This window comes from Rhea americana, unplaced genomic scaffold, assembly GCF_003343005.1.
Source record: "Rhea americana isolate MKP2758 unplaced genomic scaffold, rheAme1 scaffold_14, whole genome shotgun sequence".
NCBI lineage: Eukaryota > Metazoa > Chordata > Aves > Rheiformes > Rheidae > Rhea > Rhea americana.
The window spans coordinates 6,040,373-6,058,209 of record NW_028185483.1 but is presented as its reverse complement, the minus strand read 5'-3'; the positions used below and the strand labels follow the sequence as shown (position 1 = coordinate 6,058,209).

Here is a 17,837-nt window from a genome sequence, read left to right as displayed (position 1 = left end):
AGATGCAAACATTGAAATTAATGTAACTCTACTCCCTTGTATGGATTTGTTATTATTTTTGAGTTTTATCATTACAATTTTTAACATCACTGTAGAAAAATAAACATACTTTTATGTGATTTATTTGTAGTTAAAGAAGATTCTAAACTTACAAGAAGTGAAAGTCAGCCGCATAATAAGATATCAAATAAGCAGGTAATTTATTCTTATAAACTGAGTAAAAGTGTTGTTTGGGGTTTTGTTTGTTTGTTTGTKTGTTTTTTCATTTTGCTCTGATCTGATTCATTTTACTGATTTCTCTTTACTGGACATCTTAGTTGATTCTTTTGCTAGGTAAATTTTATTCTTAAGGTTTTTTTCTCTAGAAATTTTATGTACCTAAACAAGGGAAAGAGCAAAACGCATATAATGATGATACTGAATAATAAKAAGAGCCTCCAGAAGCTTTCTATACCTGTGCTATTTTTTTCCTTTTCTTCATAAATACTAAAAGCTATAGTGTAGTGAGAAAATGTAACTGGTAGATTTTTCAGTAAGCTGAAGTCATTTAAGAATATTAGCTTGTGAAAGCTATCTACAGATGCATTTCTAATAAGATTTCATTGTAACTAGTAGTGGAGGAGTAGTATTCAATGATACATGCTGCAGTTTATTTCAGAATTTTTCAGGACTGAATAAGTACAATGTCAAACTTTTGAAGAGAAATGAAAGTCCCAATGTGCCTGTAATACAGAAGGCTTCGGTTGATGGTCCCTGTACAGCTGGAAAGGTAGGATCTGGATAGTTCATTTTGTTGCGCATTTGAATAATTTCAGTTTGTAAACTTTCAGTTTACAAACTTCAAATCGAATTTCAGTTCAGCCATTTTGTTCCCTGTTATTCCTGTTGACTTTTGTGCACATTCACATTTATAGCAGATAGAAGACAAACCTGAATAGCCTTGATTATTTTTTAAATCAGTTCTTTATTGGTTGCTGCTTATATTTTTATATGCAAAACTTTTATATAGTCTTTTATATAGAAACTTTTATATAGATATCTGTCCACCCTCGGACAAGACTTTGGTCTGCCTGAACTCAGAGGAGGAAAAAAAGCCTGAATCAGCATAAAATTAAGCTCAAACTAATACACCCTTACTCTTACATCTGCCTTTAATATATTAAATTCACCTTTTATTTTTTAATTTGTTTTAGAAGGACAATGAACTTGAAAGCCTTCTAGCTTCTTTGAAAATTTCCAAAGAAAATGAAGTGCAGACTAACTCCAAAGAAGCAGGAGCTACAAATGAAGAACATCTATCACCACAGTCATTTGCTATGGTGTGTATACTACAGGATCATTATGTGATAATTTAGCATCTGCTGTCTTTGCATCCAAGCTCCTATTTAAAGAAACTCAGTGTAACCTCCTACTGCCTTCTTAAAGATATTGATGAGTTTTTAATCAGCTGTTCTCAAAGAAAAATTAACAAAACCCATTTGTTTATGATAAGACACTGTTACGTATGCTTTGGTAAAACRTAACTGATAGGAAAATAAAATTTCAAATATTGTTACCGTTTGTAGTATTCACAGAGTTAACTAAGAAGATAGTCCTATATAAACACCATCATTTTCCTGAATGGGTTATTTTTCTTTTAAAGAAAGGAACACAGATGCTCAAAGAAATTTTGAAGATAGATGGCTCTGACCTGGAGACCAAGAATGAAGTGAAATCCCAAGTTAATGATGTTCCTGCTCCCCCTAGTAGACAGGATTCCCATGGAGCTGCCTCACAATATAGACAGACCAAAAAAATGGGTACGTCTAGACATCAGCTGATAGTTCAGAGCTTTACCTTCTGGTAACAGTTCAGTACAGACTTAACTCGCAGTATTGTACTCAATTTTGGAATTAAATAAAAACATCTTTTTCAATTCTGCTTCTTTATTCAGAAATGAAAAACTTACAATATACTCTTTATAAATTACAATAAAACTTACAATATAAATCTAAAGTTTTATTTTAAAGTCAGATGTGAAAATACTAGAAAAAAGTCAAATTTATTTTCTGCTAATAACAAAGTTGCTGCCTTTTCRCAGGAGGAAAACTTGTGATTAAACTTTCTTTTTCTTTTGTTAGCTGCTTATATGAACAAACCTTATAGTACTGGAGGCCCTCAGAATGCAGCAGCCCTGGAAACTGGAGGTCATCCTTTCGTTGGTCCACAGCCTACACTGTCTACTCCTGTTTCTGAACTTTCTCATATTTGTTCTCTTCTTGGAATGTCACAACCTGATTTCTCTTTCCTAAAAACACCACAGGTAAAGCTTTATTATTTATTTTATTTATTTWWTTTTTTTTTTTACAAAAGTTAAAGTTCTTAACTTCATTTCAACTGTACTAAAATAAACATTTTGACTGGTCACTGAAATCCATCCAAAAATAAGACCTTAACTCCTTTTATTTCCTTTTTTTACCAAAGTAATACTGATTAAACATAGTAATATTGATTAAACAAATTTTCTTTCAGTTTCCAGCTTACTGTTTGTACAGTATAAATCCTGTCAAAAATCTTATCTCATTTTCCTAGACCATGACAGTTTGTCACATAAAGTTGTCCAATGGTTTGTTGGTTCACGGACCACAGTGTCATTCCGAAACTGAAGCTAAGGAAAAAGCTGCACTTTTTGCTTTACAGCGATTGGTGAGAACAGCAAAGAATCATTTGAAATCTTTGTGTGTCTATTGCATTGAGTCTGTTTGTAATCCACCATTTTCCTCTTCAAAGAGCTCTATAGGAGTGAACTTCCCTTTGCCTCCACCTCCACCAGTGTTTCCAAATTATCAACCTTTGGGAGTTCCTGTGCCACCTGGATCTATTCCTCCAGTCTTTACACAGCCTCCTGGTAAGTATTTGACTAATACACATTTCAGATATCACAGTTGCCTAGAACTGTAGCAGTTTTGGGTATGAAAGTGAGTGCCTTCCAGAAAGCTGTTTTTCTGGTCTTCCTGTATGTAGTTGTACCTCTGAAGTGCTTCGAAAACGCTGTATTAACTACTTCTCAGGAATGTGCAAATAGATTTAATACAAAAAATCGTGTCTCCTTATTATTGCTCCTTCCTTCTTTTCTTCAAGAATATATCTGTCCATTCAGTGTTAGTTGTTTTTTTCCTTCAAAGAAAAAGTAATCAGTCCCAGTCTAGCATTCATGAGAAGTATCTTCCTTAATAGCTACGTTTTTTTTGTCTGAACAATTAATATTTGTCCATCCATTAGTAATTTTATTTATTTAGAATTAACTTTCAGTGCAACATCACAATTCTGTTGCACAGTGCTAGACATTAGCATGGTAAATAACTAAAACTAAATTGTTAAATTGCTGTAGCAATTTTGGTTTTTCATCTGTTTTGTATTCTACTAAAGCTCACATCCACAGCTAGTAATTAATGACTCAGCACCACTGCAGTATCCTAGTAACCTACACAGCAGCTGCTACATCTTTTCTCCCCTGAGTTTCTGTATTGTTGACTTGTTCCAGAAGGATAGCCTAAACTTCCCTTCTACTAATACAATTTGCTTGGGTAGGGATGTGACGATCCTGACTAGCTTATATATGCCTTGAAATGCAAATGCAGTGACCTAGTGCTCTCAACTGTGGTGTCATCTAGGTTTGGTTCTCTAAAAGCAGAACTGTCTTTATTATATATAAATARGTATTTATTTATTCTTGAATAAATATGAATAATGTTAGGCCTTACTGGAAGGAGAAACAAACAGGGTACTTTGGGTTTTGGAGAGATGCTATCCTCTTTTGGGGGAAAGAGAGCTAAAAGTTATTTATTTTCACAGCTAATATAATGCCTCCATCATCTCACATGTTTGGTCCAGTGTCCTGGGGAGCTCCAGTGCCTATTCACGGCAAACATTATTATCCTGGTTCCTATGCAGGAAATATGCCTCTGGCAGGAACTATACCAGTTGGTACTCACAACCAGTTTATACCTTTGCAGGTAAGTTTGGCGGGTTAGTTTTAAGATTTCTATTTTTGTAAAAAATGTACCTACATGATGAATGCAAAGTCACCCCTGTGAAGCATTATTTAGTGTTAGAAAATTATTTTAAAAACTGATACGCATGTTTTTAATAGTGGAATAATTGCAAGGGCTTTTTTTTTTGAGAGAGAATGTCTTCTGTTAAATAATATTTATTTAATTTAAAGGTAACTAAAAAAAGGGCTGCTAGCAAGAAAAACTTTGAGTTCAAGGAGTTTCAGAGTTCCCCTCAAGCTGCACCACTAAAGAATGAACAGCCAGTGTCTTCTGACCACATTCAGCAAGATAGTTCTTCAGCTCCTTTAAAATCTACTCAAGCTGCTCAATCCACTGTTTCATTTCAAGACAATGTGACTACTCCAAGCGTTCCTCATAACAAATCAACACCAAACACTTCCAGCAAGCGAAAGCCAAGAAAACTGGCTGTCAATTTTGGCGCACCAAAATCTTCAGAATAAATATGGTAGCTAGGTGGATTTTATCTTTAACTCTTCCCCCAGTGTTATGTTACGTCATTTAAAAAACTCAGAAAGCTCTATTAAAAAGACCAGCCACTTTATAATATAGAATGAAATACATTTTATTTGCTATGCTTTTCAGGTTGTTATGAAAACTATAAAAATTATGTTAAAACTTAATTATATTGACTTAAATTAACAAAAGCCAGGAAATGCTGAGTTAAGGTTACCATGCCATCCATTGTGCCTAAGTTTCTGAACAGTGGCTTACAAACTCTACTGGGTGAGCAGCAATAACAGTGGCAACCCTAATTCAGAATTACCTTGCTCTTTGGGTGGGATATGGAGCAGTAATAAGTTGGGCATCAAACATTGCTTAGTGTGACATTTTGTATTCTAGCTTATTTTTAAATAGAGTAATGAAATAAAAAGGAAAAATTATTTAAATGTAGTGTTCTTATTGGCTCTCTAGGTCTTTTTGATCTGAATCATCATGAATAGAACTTAACTACAGTGGAACTGCCAAATTTGCTATAACTGTGGACTGCTAGGTTTAATACCAAAGGCCAACAACTTTACGATTTTCTAGAATTAGAATTAGAGTGGCAAAAGTGGTTGCTGATGCAGAACTAGTTTCAGGGGATTAATTTATAGAATATAGTGAATAAAAAAATACATCTGCAAATTAGAGTCCTCTCTGGAAAAGTACATTTAAATTTTTGAGCCAGCAGCTTTATTAATTTCATTGTTTTGGTAAAATGACACAGATATCTACTACAAATCTGCATAGCCCCCTTGAAATGCCAGTAATATCCTGAAGTTTTCTTMATTACAAAAATGAGCTGAGTATAAAGATGTCCATTTGTATAGTTTGGCTGTCAAAATTATGCTTGCTCAGAGTCCATTTTTCCCTTCATGGTACATTGTTTTGTTGTTAGGTCCTGTTTAGTATTTAATTTTAGTTTTGTGGCAAAAATTCTGTTTAGCAAAACTGACATTAAATTGTAATAAACTATTAGTGTTAGTTTCATAATAATATCTGGACAAAAGATGTCAATGACTTGCATTTTTGGAGGGAGCTGTGTTTTAAGAAGTAACACCATTGTGTTTAGTTCATGTAAAAAAAAAAAAAAAAAAAAAGAGCGAGCGAGAGAGAGAAGGCTGAAAGGCCCCTGTGCTATTTTTAACCCGTATGTACTGGTCTCATTCACATTAACAGGAATTCTTCAATCTAAGATAAAATTTGAAGCTGCAGTTGGTGCTGTTTACTGATGTTGAATCGATCTCGTTTCATTTTCTTCTTTGTTCTAATTCATTCCAGAAAAAAAATATTTTTCCTCTAAGCTCAGAAAGCTTAGTAATAAAGCACACTTCCATCTTTAGTGATTCATTTTGTTTCTCCAAACAGGTTTCATGTTGGACCTGCAAGTCTGTATACTTCAGTTTCCCCCGCCTTATTCTTTGCCTTGATTTCTTGATTTAGTAACAAGTTGTACATTATCATTTGATGAGAGTTATTTTAATTCATTTCTCCAAAACAGTTACTGCCTCAGCAGTATTTGTAGGATAGCAGCAAGTCCTGTAAAAAGTACCACAAAGGTAAAAAGTAAAGCTAAGACATTTTAATTCATTTTATTATCACAAATCTTGTAGAGTAGTTTATATATGGTCTTAAAATACATTGTTTTTTCTGTTGTTGTTGTTTTCTTTACAGCTGTCTAGTTTTAAGRGGTTTTGAAGCCATACTCCATGAAGGGAAAGCTGACCTTTTCAGTGATTTATTGTCATCAGTWATGTGATACTGACATGTTGCTTTCATGCCAGTATTTTAGAAGTGATTATATGCAATTTAGTTATGAGACAGAGATTTTAGCACCCCCCATCTATACGAACTGTCTGATCATCATAGAAAAATCTATTTAGAAATTCCCATGATGGAAATTAGATTGGATTACATTCATGTATCACCTGTATCTCCCAGGCTCCAGTCCCTTTTAAACTTTACCTCATGTGTCATCATAAAGTATTGATGATTGGTGTAGATACTGTAGTCTCTGCTGAAACTCTGAACTTAAAATTACAGAATTTCCATATATCTGGATAGCCAATTTATGCAGATGGACAAAATTTTGAAGAGGACTACTAACAGTAGTAAACACAGCAACTTCATTGATCAGTTATTATTTTCAGACTGACTCCCCTGCATCTTCCTTTAGAAATGCTATATATAGTTTACATAGCTGGTTAAACACTTAATTCTGTACTTGTTGCGTATTGTCTGTGTCCCCTGTCTTTAGTTTCAATATTCTATGATATTGACTGCGTGGTGCCCAGTTAATTACAGTTTTACATGTCCTGGTACATGTGACCTCTGCATTGATCTATGCCATTTCCCCTATGATTTCAGTTATTTGGTTTTATATTTTAACTATGTGATTGCATTTAATTCATACAGGTATACATTTAAGCATTTGTTTTTCTCATAGATATAAAGTATTTTGTAAGCACTGGAATTTTTCATTAGATCTTATACAGAGCAGTATTTTACTAAAAAATCCAAAAGGGAAGACTTTTATGTGCGCATTTTTGTAGTCTCTGATTTTTTTTAAATAACTTTTCATTGTTTATCTGCCAAGTGAAATGTTYTAAATTTGCATATGAATGGATACAGAATGTATTTTTTGTGCTGTTTAGTGTTAAGTGTGCATTTGCAGATTTTTAGCATGTAGTTGCACAAAGGACTGTGCAAAGATATTTTAAAATATGAATATATGATACACTGAAGGAAAAACATTCATAAGAGTTAAATGCTATATAAAACTTTAACGCAATAGAATAATTTTATAAATTGTGTCTGTGTCTGCTTGGATTAAATATTGAAACAAGAAACATTACTTATTTTCACTGTTTTATTTTCAAATATATACTATGGGAACTTCTGTATGCTCCAAATTGAAAGCTTCAGATATACGTTAAACCTCATAAAGCCCAATTTCTGAGATTCCCAGAAACAGCAACTGCCCACCTCCTTGGAGCTATTTTTTGATGGCTTTCAACTACTACTTAATTAAAGATATAGTTTTTGTTACAAAGGCTGTTGGTCACTTTGCAATCAAAAGCATTTAACTGGTTACTGATCTTCTGAAATTTCTCCAGCCGTTGTGACCTGTTAGATTAAGAAAAGGAAGCAATACAAAAGGCACTTTCCAGCAAGTTCAGGGCTAATAGTTCTTGGCATAGTGCAAAACCAGCTGATGGCTGAAAAGTAAGAGGAGAGTCACTGGCACCTGGACATAATTGACACACTAATGTGAAGTGTTTTTTCTTTCTTTCTGTAGCTGGAGCAAAACACTGCTGAGAACTGAGGAACTGGAGTAGAGTAGGAGTCATTGCATCATTTGTAGCAGAGCCTCCAAATGAAGCATGACAAACTATACATTAATACAATGTAATGTATTTAAACCTCTTCAAGGGAGAAATAGCAAATTATATTTCATAATTGRTTTCACCATCCAAAATGTTTTATAATAGCAGGCTTTTAAATTTCAAAGCTGCCAAACTAGTTAAGAGTCTGTGTTCTTATTTTAGAGAGTGTAAATATTTTATTACAATACAAAGAAGATTTGCCATATGCTGAATTTTGTTCTCTTTGACCAGTAGACTTTTAGGGTATGTTCAAAATTCACTTGTTATTCCCTTTTAAAACAGAGAGCATTAGCCATACCAGTTCATTTTATGGTCTTTGGTTGTGAGTAACTTTGTTAGGATCTGTCTCTTGCCTACCACAGCACTGGATGTTCACGTAGAGAGATGTTACTTTCCATCTCACAATTTATTCAGTGAACTAGCTTGTTTCATATTACTGGTAAAGGTTGGAGGACACTGTAATGTGACCAGTTACTGCAACTTTGCATAGCAATATTCTGTATAGAACAACAGTAAGGATTGGTGTATGCATTCAGGTCATATTACTCATTGTGGAGATACAAAGATACAAGCTTGCATTTCTAAAGTTGTCTTCAAATTATTAGTCCACGGACATCAGTAATCTTGTTTGACAAGTTCTGCCATGTTACTTGTCCTATCTTAACCTATAGCACTACAGAAAATTAAGACAAATTAAGTAAAGGGATAACTTTAAAATTATCAGTTCATGCGTAATAAATCTTGCATGGACACTCTCTTTAAAAAATGAAGTGACTTTGTTTAGTTTTGTTTAGTTCAGTTGAACTATGATATAGATTACCCCTAGGAGYGAGGAAACTCAAAGAAGGAATGGTTGCTTTTACAGTAAAGGGATTTTTTTTTTCTTTGAGATGTGATCTCCRTATATATTCCATAATCAGCCTTCCTTACTACTGAGAGACAGTTATGTTCTTCTCTTTCTGTCTCTGGAAAGGGGGCACAGTGACACCAAGGGCATAAGGGCAGTCTGAATACACACTCTTGGCCAAAAGAGTCCAAATTCAGGTGCATGAGGATCCATGAATATTGAGAGTGTAGCTGATATGTATTTCGAAGAAGTGGATGTTGTGAGGTAAGTAGTTATTATTTATTAACAAAAGAATCCATAGTTCTAGTACAACAACAGTTTGCTGCTGCCARTTTCTGAGGTGTTTACTCTTACTTTTCTGAATTTTAAAAACTTCCTGTTTCATTCCTGATTTGAAAGACTATACAAATCAAAGAGATCAGAATTAGTCCAAATGTTATCAAGTGCAAACAAGTATTTGAAAGGATAGAGAAGGTATTTTTCATTGAAACTTTGGGTTGTTGTTCCCCCACCCCCACCCCAGTAAAACTGTTCATTAAGAATTACTTCATCAGCATTGCTTCATGAGAGTTGATGATCACCTTTAGTTCTTTCTTTACTGTAATAAAAAGATAAGGAAAGATTGGCAAACAAAAGTCAACATGTAATTTCCATGCCAGTAACAATACCAACAAAGTTCAAAGTCAGCAGCTTTTAGCATGATGAGGGTACAGGGTGAAGGAAGAAAAATTGTGATTCCAGTGCAGGTAAGTGATCTATGTAAAAGTAACCTGTGCATGCCTTCAGTTAAGTGTTCATTTGGGCTGAGACATTTAATATTAACTCCTGATTTTTCTGCCAGTACATAGTTTCTTGAAACTTTTGAAACACTTTGACAGTCCAGTGAATCTTAATTCAGCAGTATAAATGGAGAACAGTGTAGGCTGCTGAAGCCTCTGAGTTTACTGAACTTACATTCAGATGGTTCATTCTTCCTTTTCTCACTTTTTTCTGTGTTTCAAATTTGTCCTTTTCTCTCTTTTCCTTCCACCTAAGCTTCACTGATGACCATTTGCTTCTCTCTATTTTTATACCCTTTCTGTGAGTTTCCAAAGTTTGAAATCAGTATTCTTAAGAGTGTTCAGCCCTGGACTTCCTAGGCCCAGATGCCCATTCCTCCCTTCACTCATATACATACGTGTGAGTGTGTACATGCACGCACACTGACATACATATATAGGACTCTCCCTGTTTTTTTCAAAGCTGTTGGTAGTTCTATCATTTTCAGTCCCCATCACAATTTCTGTTTCAGTACAAGTCCAGCATCCTCTGGATGTCTCTTTATCTTGTATATGCATATTGTACAACCCCAAATAAGAAGTAGAAGTTACTTAGGATAGATTAAAAGTGCAGGCAAATAATTGAACATTAACAAAATGAGTATATCACTTTTCAATACACTTGTTTTGGGAGGTAAACTCTTGAAGTTGAGTTTCTTTAAAGTTTATTGTGCTACAGTCCACTTCATTTTCGTTCAAGGGTTACCTCTCTATCACAGACCAGGCAGAAAGGAAGAAATGCTTGTGCCTCAGGCACTCAAATGCAAAACTTAACAAATGTGGGCACAGTTTTGATATGCAATTCTCCAGTGAAAGTGCTAGTTTAACCAGTCTTGTTACCACTTGACTGTGCAGATCTATTTAGTATGGTCACCTTGTGAACCATATCAAGGTATTAATCTGACTGAAACTCTTTTCCCCGTGTTATTTTTCAGCCCCATCAGTTCACCATGGAGCCACAGGAACAGCTGTATTGCTACAACATTTAGCAATATGAGGGCAGGATTGTTCAGCAAGACTGGGACTGCTTAAGAAACATCCCCATCACTGCCCTAAACTCAGATCACCCATGAAGCTAAAATGCTAGATGAGCTGGTGTTACCGTGTGTGATTCTTTCTGTTAACATCAAGGAGAGTGGTAACTTCTGGCARGGGAACAGGAGGAGCTGCTGAGAATGGTCATATGCTAAATTATTACAGTAAAATTTGTCAAAAGCTCATTGCTTTCATTTGGGGTCATCTGACAACTTTATAGGCAAGGCATAAGGAATGATGTATGTGGGCTGCACAGCTAATAGAGAAATAGAATTTAGTGGGCTGGTTTTTACTTAATTGAAAATTGATTAAAGGCTCTGAGGTCAAATCTTACACAATATTAAAACTGGAAATTTTACAGCTAAAGAAGTAGAATACCAAATAGAGGTTGGAGCAGCAGTGGAAGGGAACATGCGTCATACAAAATACAGCTGAGAAAAAGCATGAGTTACAAGCTTTAAGTCTTGCTCTCCTAGATTTCAGTAGCTGAAATCCTATTAGCTTGGCAGGTGGCAAGTTTGATTCATAGCAGAAGGCTGGAAGCAAGGTAAGAGGCACCTGTTTAACAGTTACAGAAAAGAAATGCATCTGAGAGTACCTTAAAAAAAATTGTTGAAATTCTTTCCTGTTCCAAATACATTTTAATTAATAATTCAGAAAGGTTTCAGGCCAAGAAAATGTGAAGTTTGTTCTCTTTCTAGTAGTTGGGATCTTTAACAATCCATCTCTCAAGGCCTATATTAATAACTGGGGCAAAACCCTGTGGCTTGGTGCCCTCTAAGGTGTAGTTGTTGCTGACTGAAAGATGCTGAGCGTGGTGACATTGCTTACAATCATTCAGAGTAAATTACTCATGATGCAGATCTGGTCTGGTAATGATGCATCTCATGGTGCAGCTCTGGTAGAAATGATCTTGTCCCTGATTTTCTTTTGTTTGGTTAGTTTAACTTAATAAGTTCTTTCCTCTGCTACAGCATTGGACGATTCCCTGGAGTGCAGTCACTCCTTCATTTGCTCTGATATTCTAGTAAAAGATAAGACCCGTCACACTTCCCACAGACCAAAGAAACTGAGGATTTCAGAAGATGCAGAAGTATTGGTGTGTGACTCTAGTGTGAATTCTCTACCCAGAGGAATTGTAAATGGCATATGCATGCTCCTATTTAAACTGGAAGACCAGGATGGCTGACTGGTTATACAGGTTGGTTTGTCAGTGATGCAGTGCAGTATAAAATAGCTTTGGAGGGTGTCAGTACATCCTCACTGCAAATGAATGTATTCTGGYCTGTGCTAAACTCAGGCTGGGGCTCTACGCATATTGGTGACTGAAAAAACTGTCATAGTTTTTTCCATGAGGATGATTGAGATTTTGGGTGAGGAAATAGTGCCTGTGAAGGAATTACAATACTTACAACAAAATAATGTAAGCTAGGGTCAGATAAGTCATGTATGGACAAGCTGTGTATGTCAGAAAAACTGTTGCCTTATTTATTGCATTGCTTGTATCACATTGCAATTAGAATGAGAAAATAGAATTTATATTTCGTAAGTCTTTATGTTGAGCAATTTTAATACATGCCATATAACTGAGATTGACAATAGACTGCAGCTACGCAAGTTATGTCATGTTACCGTCTTTCCAAAGTTTATGTGGTATTTGTTTTCAAGATGCATCTAAGTTCCTGTTAGTATCCAGAACAGAGTTTTAAGATTTGCATGAAGAAATCATCTTGTGGTCACTTCCATGCAGTGTAGTGAATCAGAGGACTATGTATTTGTAAAAGAAAAAAAAAGTAATTTGCACCTCTGTTTTCTTTTTGGAAGAAAGTTCTGATTTGTCTGGCAAAGAAATGTCCCTACTTATATTTGTATGTTAAAAATATTAAGGACGCCGGGATGCATTTTGCCTATTTTATTTAAGCTTTCTGAGATTCTGATATTTAGAGAGAATTTTTAACCATTTATACCAGCTACACATGTTGAATCTTATTCAGGGAACTTTCTTTGAGTTCTAAATAATTATTACCAAAACTAACAGAAAAATTAAAATAGTTTGAAGAATAATCTCAGTGAGATGCAATGTACTTGATACATTTTTGACATAAATCTGTTAGTTTTCCATCTATCTATAGATCCTTAAGATCTATAAGACTGAATAAAAGACCTGAGTTTTCAATACGAAAGACAAGTCAAAGAGGTGGTGACTTCTAAGGAGCAGCTCCTCCAGAAGTCCTTCCTTCAGGAGGCCGTGCTGGCGGCTTCGCGTGACCCCTGGCGTGCCGTCCCGTCCTCCCCGATCCGYGCCCGGGCAGCCGCAGCGGTCCCTGAGCGCGTGCCGCTCTCCAAACGCGCTTTTTGCTGGCAGCAGCGTTGGAGATCAGGGAACGTAAGAATGTTGTTCGATGCAGCTTTCCGTAAGGGGCTAAGCAGAAGTACAAGGGGGGAAATTATGTTTGCTTTTGTTTTTCCAATTAAATGAGGAAGTTAAAACTAATTTCTTCTGATTAAATGGGTGTTAAAATTGCACTGGTACTAGTTTGGGGTCCAGCATCCTGAATTTGATTGCCTACGTGAGGACGGTTCTGGTCACTCCTCTTTAGCAGCAACTTCTGCATCTGAGGTGGAGAAAGCGCGGTTTCCATCACTGCTTCCTGTTCGCTATTCCAAAACCGATTTTTGGAAGAATTTCCCCTGTGCAAAGGAAGGTAGGTGGCACAAGCGAGTTTCTGCAAAGTTTTCAGTTTAATTCGCTCCCTGGGTGTGAGGCAGCGTCCACAGCGACGGATCCCAGGAGCAGCCCGCCCGAGTGGTGGTGCCCAGTACGGGCTCTCGGCAGGTGTGTTTTAATTTGGCGTCGCTGTGCGTCGGGATGGGCTTTAAACTGGGTGTTTGCTCACAGATTTGGTTAAATATCTAATTTTGCAAGGCCCGGCCGGCGGCGGCGGGCGCGCAGGTGCCGCCGCTCCCCATAGGCCGGGCGCCCGCTCCTTCCCGCTCCGCCCCGCTCAGTCCCGCTCCGCCCCGCCGCGGGGCCGGGCCGGGCCGGGCGGGCGGGCGGGCGCAGTGCGCCATCGCTGCGCCGGCGATGCCGTGCGAGCAGCAGGAGAGCGGCGCTGCCGCCGCCGCCGCCCTCTTCGTGGTCGGGGTGGACGTGGGCAGCACGGTGCTCAAGTGCCACGTCTACGACCGGGCGGCCGCCGTCAGGGGCTCCAGCTATCGCAAGGTGAACGGCGGCAGCCCCGCTCCGCGGCCCTGAGGCGGCGGTGGCCTTGAGGGCGCTGTTTAAAACCCGCGCGGGCAGCAGGACCGGACCGGACCGGACCGGACGGGAGCGGCCGCCGCCCTCCGGCAGCGCCGTTCTGCCGCGGTGGCGCCGTCGGCGTTTGCCCTAGCCGCGGCCGTGGCCTCCGCTTCTGTCTGCTTGGCCAGGACGGGGGCGCGGGAATGCGGGCTGGCGGCGCGGCCGTGCCGGGCCGTGCCGTGCCGTGCCGTGCCGTGCCGTGCGGAGGCACCTCGGCTCGGGGCGGGCTTCGGCCTGGCCGTGTTTCACGTGGTCCTGCTCTGGGGTTGGGAGGGCCTGCAGAATTAACCGGCTCTTTTTGCTAGGTATTGCAAAGGAAACGTAGCAGCGATGGGAAATGTGAGGAACCTGGAGGAGTTTGGGGTGGAAAGCTGTAGGTTTTTTGTAATTCTTCCCTCATGCGGTTGGAGACCCGGTGGGTGTCCTGCTCGGCGGCCTGCTGCGACGCTGAGACATTACCCCGGAGCACCCACAGCAGCCCCAGCTCTGGGGCAGCGCCAGGATGCTCCCGGAGAAATTCGGGTTTCTAAAACCCGGGTCCCGGGAGCCAGCGGTGGGGCTACAGGTTCTGTAATGCCTGGGATTTTAGGCTATTTTATCCTGTGAGAACTGAGGAGGACTTACAGAGATCAGGCACCCACGATAAGCTCTGTTCTGGAAGGGACAAACATCGTGTTGCTCCTCTTAAATATAGAACCTTAAAAAATGGGTTAAGAACTTTGGTTTCTGTGAACAATACTCACAATAGTGCTCTTTCTCCTTTGTGAACAGCTAGAGTCACTTTATCCTCACCCTGGCTGGGTTGAATTGGATCCTGAAGTTCTTTGGAATCAATTTATTGGTGCAGTAAAGGAGGCTGTTCAAGGTAATGGCTTAGAAAGCTTCTGAGAAGGAAACTGCTTATGTTCATTAAAAATAGTTAAGCTGTTYGTTATTTTTATTTCTTAAAAAACGTCACGCACTGAGAAATTGTTATTGAAGTACAGGACTATGACATGCTTTAACTTTAAGGTGTATTAAATCATTAAGTAAAATGGGGCACTTTGATTACTTTTTTTTTTCCTTTAAAGTGGATCCAGATTAGGGTTGAAGTTGAATGAGCAGCAGTGTGTGTATTGGATTTATGTGTGGGTGACAGCGCCTAGTTGCTTCAGCTTTTTCTTTATGCTTCCTTCCCCAGTGCCTTCTTTCTTCTCCAAAATGCTGCTGTGTATGTGGACGGACAGAGAGTAGACTTTTTTCCTCCTATAATTCCCTGTTCATTATTGTACTGCCACTTTGTGTGTGTGAATGTGAGTGTATGAGAGTGAAAAGGAAGTGCGGCATGCCTGCGCTCCAGTTCTCTCTGTTACAACCTGATACTACCCCTGCTCTAAGCAGGCACTCCTCACTCCAGAACTCCCACGGCTTTCCCATCATACCAGCTCCATCATGCTAGGATCCAGAGTGGATTACTTTCTATACTACACTGATGCCAAGGACCCACCAACTCTTGCTTTTCTCTTCACCCCAGCCTGGAAGGCAGCCTCAAAGAGAGGGAATGTAACCATTGCCAGGTGTAAACTGCAGCCAATTATTTGTGGTTCTGGGTCTTCATTCTCAACAGCTATGACAGTTCTGTCACAAGAATAGCCATGCCACCCTGACCTCTAAAGGTCTGCTGGCTTTCTGCCCTACCAATCTGTAAGTTAAATTGGGAAGCAAGATTCTTCAGCTGGTTTTAAAAGGGGAAGCTTTCCTTGTGGCTAATCTGTGAGYGCAGTCAGCATGCTGTTTTTAAGTGCTTGTGTAACAAAAAGCATAAGTGAGCATTAAGCCCATATGTTGTAAAAAGGAGGTGGGTGGAACTGCTCCTTTTGACAGGATTGTTTAAAGTGCAGATAAGTTTTCTGAGTCAAATCATTGCACAGTTGTTCATGCCATCAGGGCTGCATAAATTTTTGTGTTAGCACAAGAGAGCGTATGGTACTAGCAACAGAAATGAAGGTCTGAAAGCAGAAAAAAGGCAGGAACAACTTTATTTACAGGGCTTGTGAAGTTACAAGGTGGAACAGGGAAAGTGGGAGCATGCGGCTTGTGGAGATGGGGAGGAATAAATGCCACTTTAATCAGCACTGAGGTGCAGCAGTACTAGTGTGGTTTTGCTTTCAGTTTAGACTCAGCTGACATGGAAATGTTTGTTTTCTCATGCCACCCACTCGGGTCCCCCTCTGGTATGCTATCACTGCCTGCAATGCGTGTGCAGTCAGTGGGAGCAGGGAGTCTTGTGAAAGCACTGGTTTGATTTTCAGCAGATTGCAGAGGAGGCTTGATACCATTTGACTACGTGAGTGCAGAGACTCATATGAGGGAAGGGGCAGAAATGCATGTAGAGGTGGGCAGAGCAGAATCACATCATTAGTTGTCACTCGGAGGATCTGCAGTAAGTACTTACGTAAACAAATAACTTTGTACATCAAATTTATCATATTAATGTGTCTGAACAGGACCTTTTTCATCATAGATTTGTTCAAATAAATGGTTTCAGAGTAACATTACTTTGTTCAAAGTATGTTGTCTGTCATTTAAGTGGAGTTTCTTCTCACATAATTCCGCTTCTGCAAGCATGCATGGAAGTACTGTGGAAGMTAACCAGAGCTGCTTTGAGGATTGCTGGGGACAAATTTGGCCAAGTTTTAAGCATCTGTATTCTATTAAATTATTTATTTTCCAAGCATTTCATACATTTATTACCATATTAGAAATGAGGTATTTTTGTCAGTTCCTTTAATTGCATTTTTGGCTTATTTTAGTTGCAGGACTTCACATGAGGCAAATTGCTGGTCTTGGCATCTCAACACAGAGGTCAACTTTCATTACATGGCACAAGTATGTATATAGTGTGTTAAAGTGAATTCATGTTCATGCTATAGACTGGATGTAAACACTTGCAAGAATCCTCAACTCAAGCCAAACCACTACCTGGAACAGCAAACGCCGTTTTCTGCAGCGTTTGTGCAGAGACAGTCTAAAGCAGTTCAGAGCAGTTTATAAATTTATGTCTTTTTGTTTTGTTCTTGGAACTTTGAAAAAAATATGTTTTCTATTTTTCTTTCTGCTGTTTAATTTTGGTGAGAATCCTTGCACCAGAGGTGTCCAAATGTCTATTACTGACTCAGATCTAGCAGGAGTACATGCACTTATTTTATGAATCTAGCTTGTGTTAAATGACCGTATTGGAAATAGTTCATGATGTTGATTTTTTGGGGCAGGGTATTTCTGTAGTTTCTAATGGTTCAAATACTGTTTTTTCAGGAGGACAGGGAAACCTTTTCATAATTTTATAAGCTGGCAAGACTTGAGATGTGCTGAACTTGCTAATTCCTGGAATAGATCCCTTTTGCTGAAGGTAAAACTGTACTGTCTGAGATAGATTGCTGCTTTGAACATATTTAAGCCATTTCATTTTATGAAGAGCAAAGCCAATATTGCTAATACCCTGTTCACATGCAGTGGCCTAAAAACAATTAAAAAGAAACTGGGCAAGATTAGCATGGAAAATGTAACCAGAAAAAAAAAGTGCAATGCCGATAGCCTAGAGATAATATACTATGGGAAAATACATCTATAGGTCTGTCACATATTTTGTTAATTTTCAGTCTCTTTGCTGTATTAAAATGGTGCACATTAATACTGTTAAGGTTTATTTTTTGGGTGTAGCTAGTTTTTGGTTGGCAGTGTTTTGGGTGGACTTTTTTTAATGCACTCTTCGCTCAGATTATCTTGAGAAGGTATGTCTTAGGCTTCTCGTGGTTTCTGCTTCTTTTAAAAGAGAAAGGTTTGCTCTAAGTGAAAAAAATGAAGTTATTTTCCTGTAACTAGCACATCCACTAGCAAATCCACAATAATAAGTTATATTCTTGGTTTTGCCACTGC

The 17,837-nt window shown here is 38.4% G+C and overlaps 2 protein-coding genes across 4 annotated transcripts in view; both read left to right on the top strand.

Moving 5' to 3' along the window:
* XRN1 (5'-3' exoribonuclease 1) overlaps positions 1-11,060 on the top strand; it is a 43,304-nt gene extending 32,244 nt beyond the window's left edge. The window contains exons 35-44 of one of the 2 annotated variants that reach the window (XR_014895031.1): positions 131-195; positions 659-769; positions 1,194-1,319; positions 1,643-1,799; positions 2,121-2,302; positions 2,572-2,685; positions 2,770-2,887; positions 3,835-3,995; positions 8,895-9,032; positions 10,522-11,060. Coding sequence is in view for 1 of the 2 variants with exons in the window: in XM_085298636.1 (XP_085154762.1) it covers positions 131-195; positions 659-769; positions 1,194-1,319; positions 1,643-1,799; positions 2,121-2,302; positions 2,572-2,685; positions 2,770-2,887; positions 3,835-3,995; positions 4,205-4,495 (1,325 nt within the window). In the remaining variant the exon portion in view is untranslated. Of the gene's footprint in view, positions 1-130; positions 196-658; positions 770-1,193; positions 1,320-1,642; positions 1,800-2,120; positions 2,303-2,571; positions 2,686-2,769; positions 2,888-3,834; positions 3,996-4,204; positions 7,387-8,894; positions 9,033-10,521 lie in introns of those variants that run through there. The other variant, XM_085298636.1, reaches the window with a different exon arrangement.
* A 2,607-nt stretch (positions 11,061-13,667) lies between these two features.
* Positions 13,668-17,837, top strand: part of GK5 (glycerol kinase 5) — a 27,054-nt gene continuing 22,884 nt past the window's right edge. For both annotated transcript variants that reach the window (XM_085298635.1, XM_085298634.1), the window contains exons 1-4: positions 13,668-13,844; positions 14,694-14,787; positions 16,715-16,790; positions 17,217-17,310. In XM_085298635.1, coding sequence (XP_085154761.1) covers positions 13,707-13,844; positions 14,694-14,787; positions 16,715-16,790; positions 17,217-17,310 — 402 coding nt within the window. In that variant the 5' untranslated portion in view covers positions 13,668-13,706. The remainder of the gene's footprint in view (positions 13,845-14,693; positions 14,788-16,714; positions 16,791-17,216; positions 17,311-17,837) is intronic.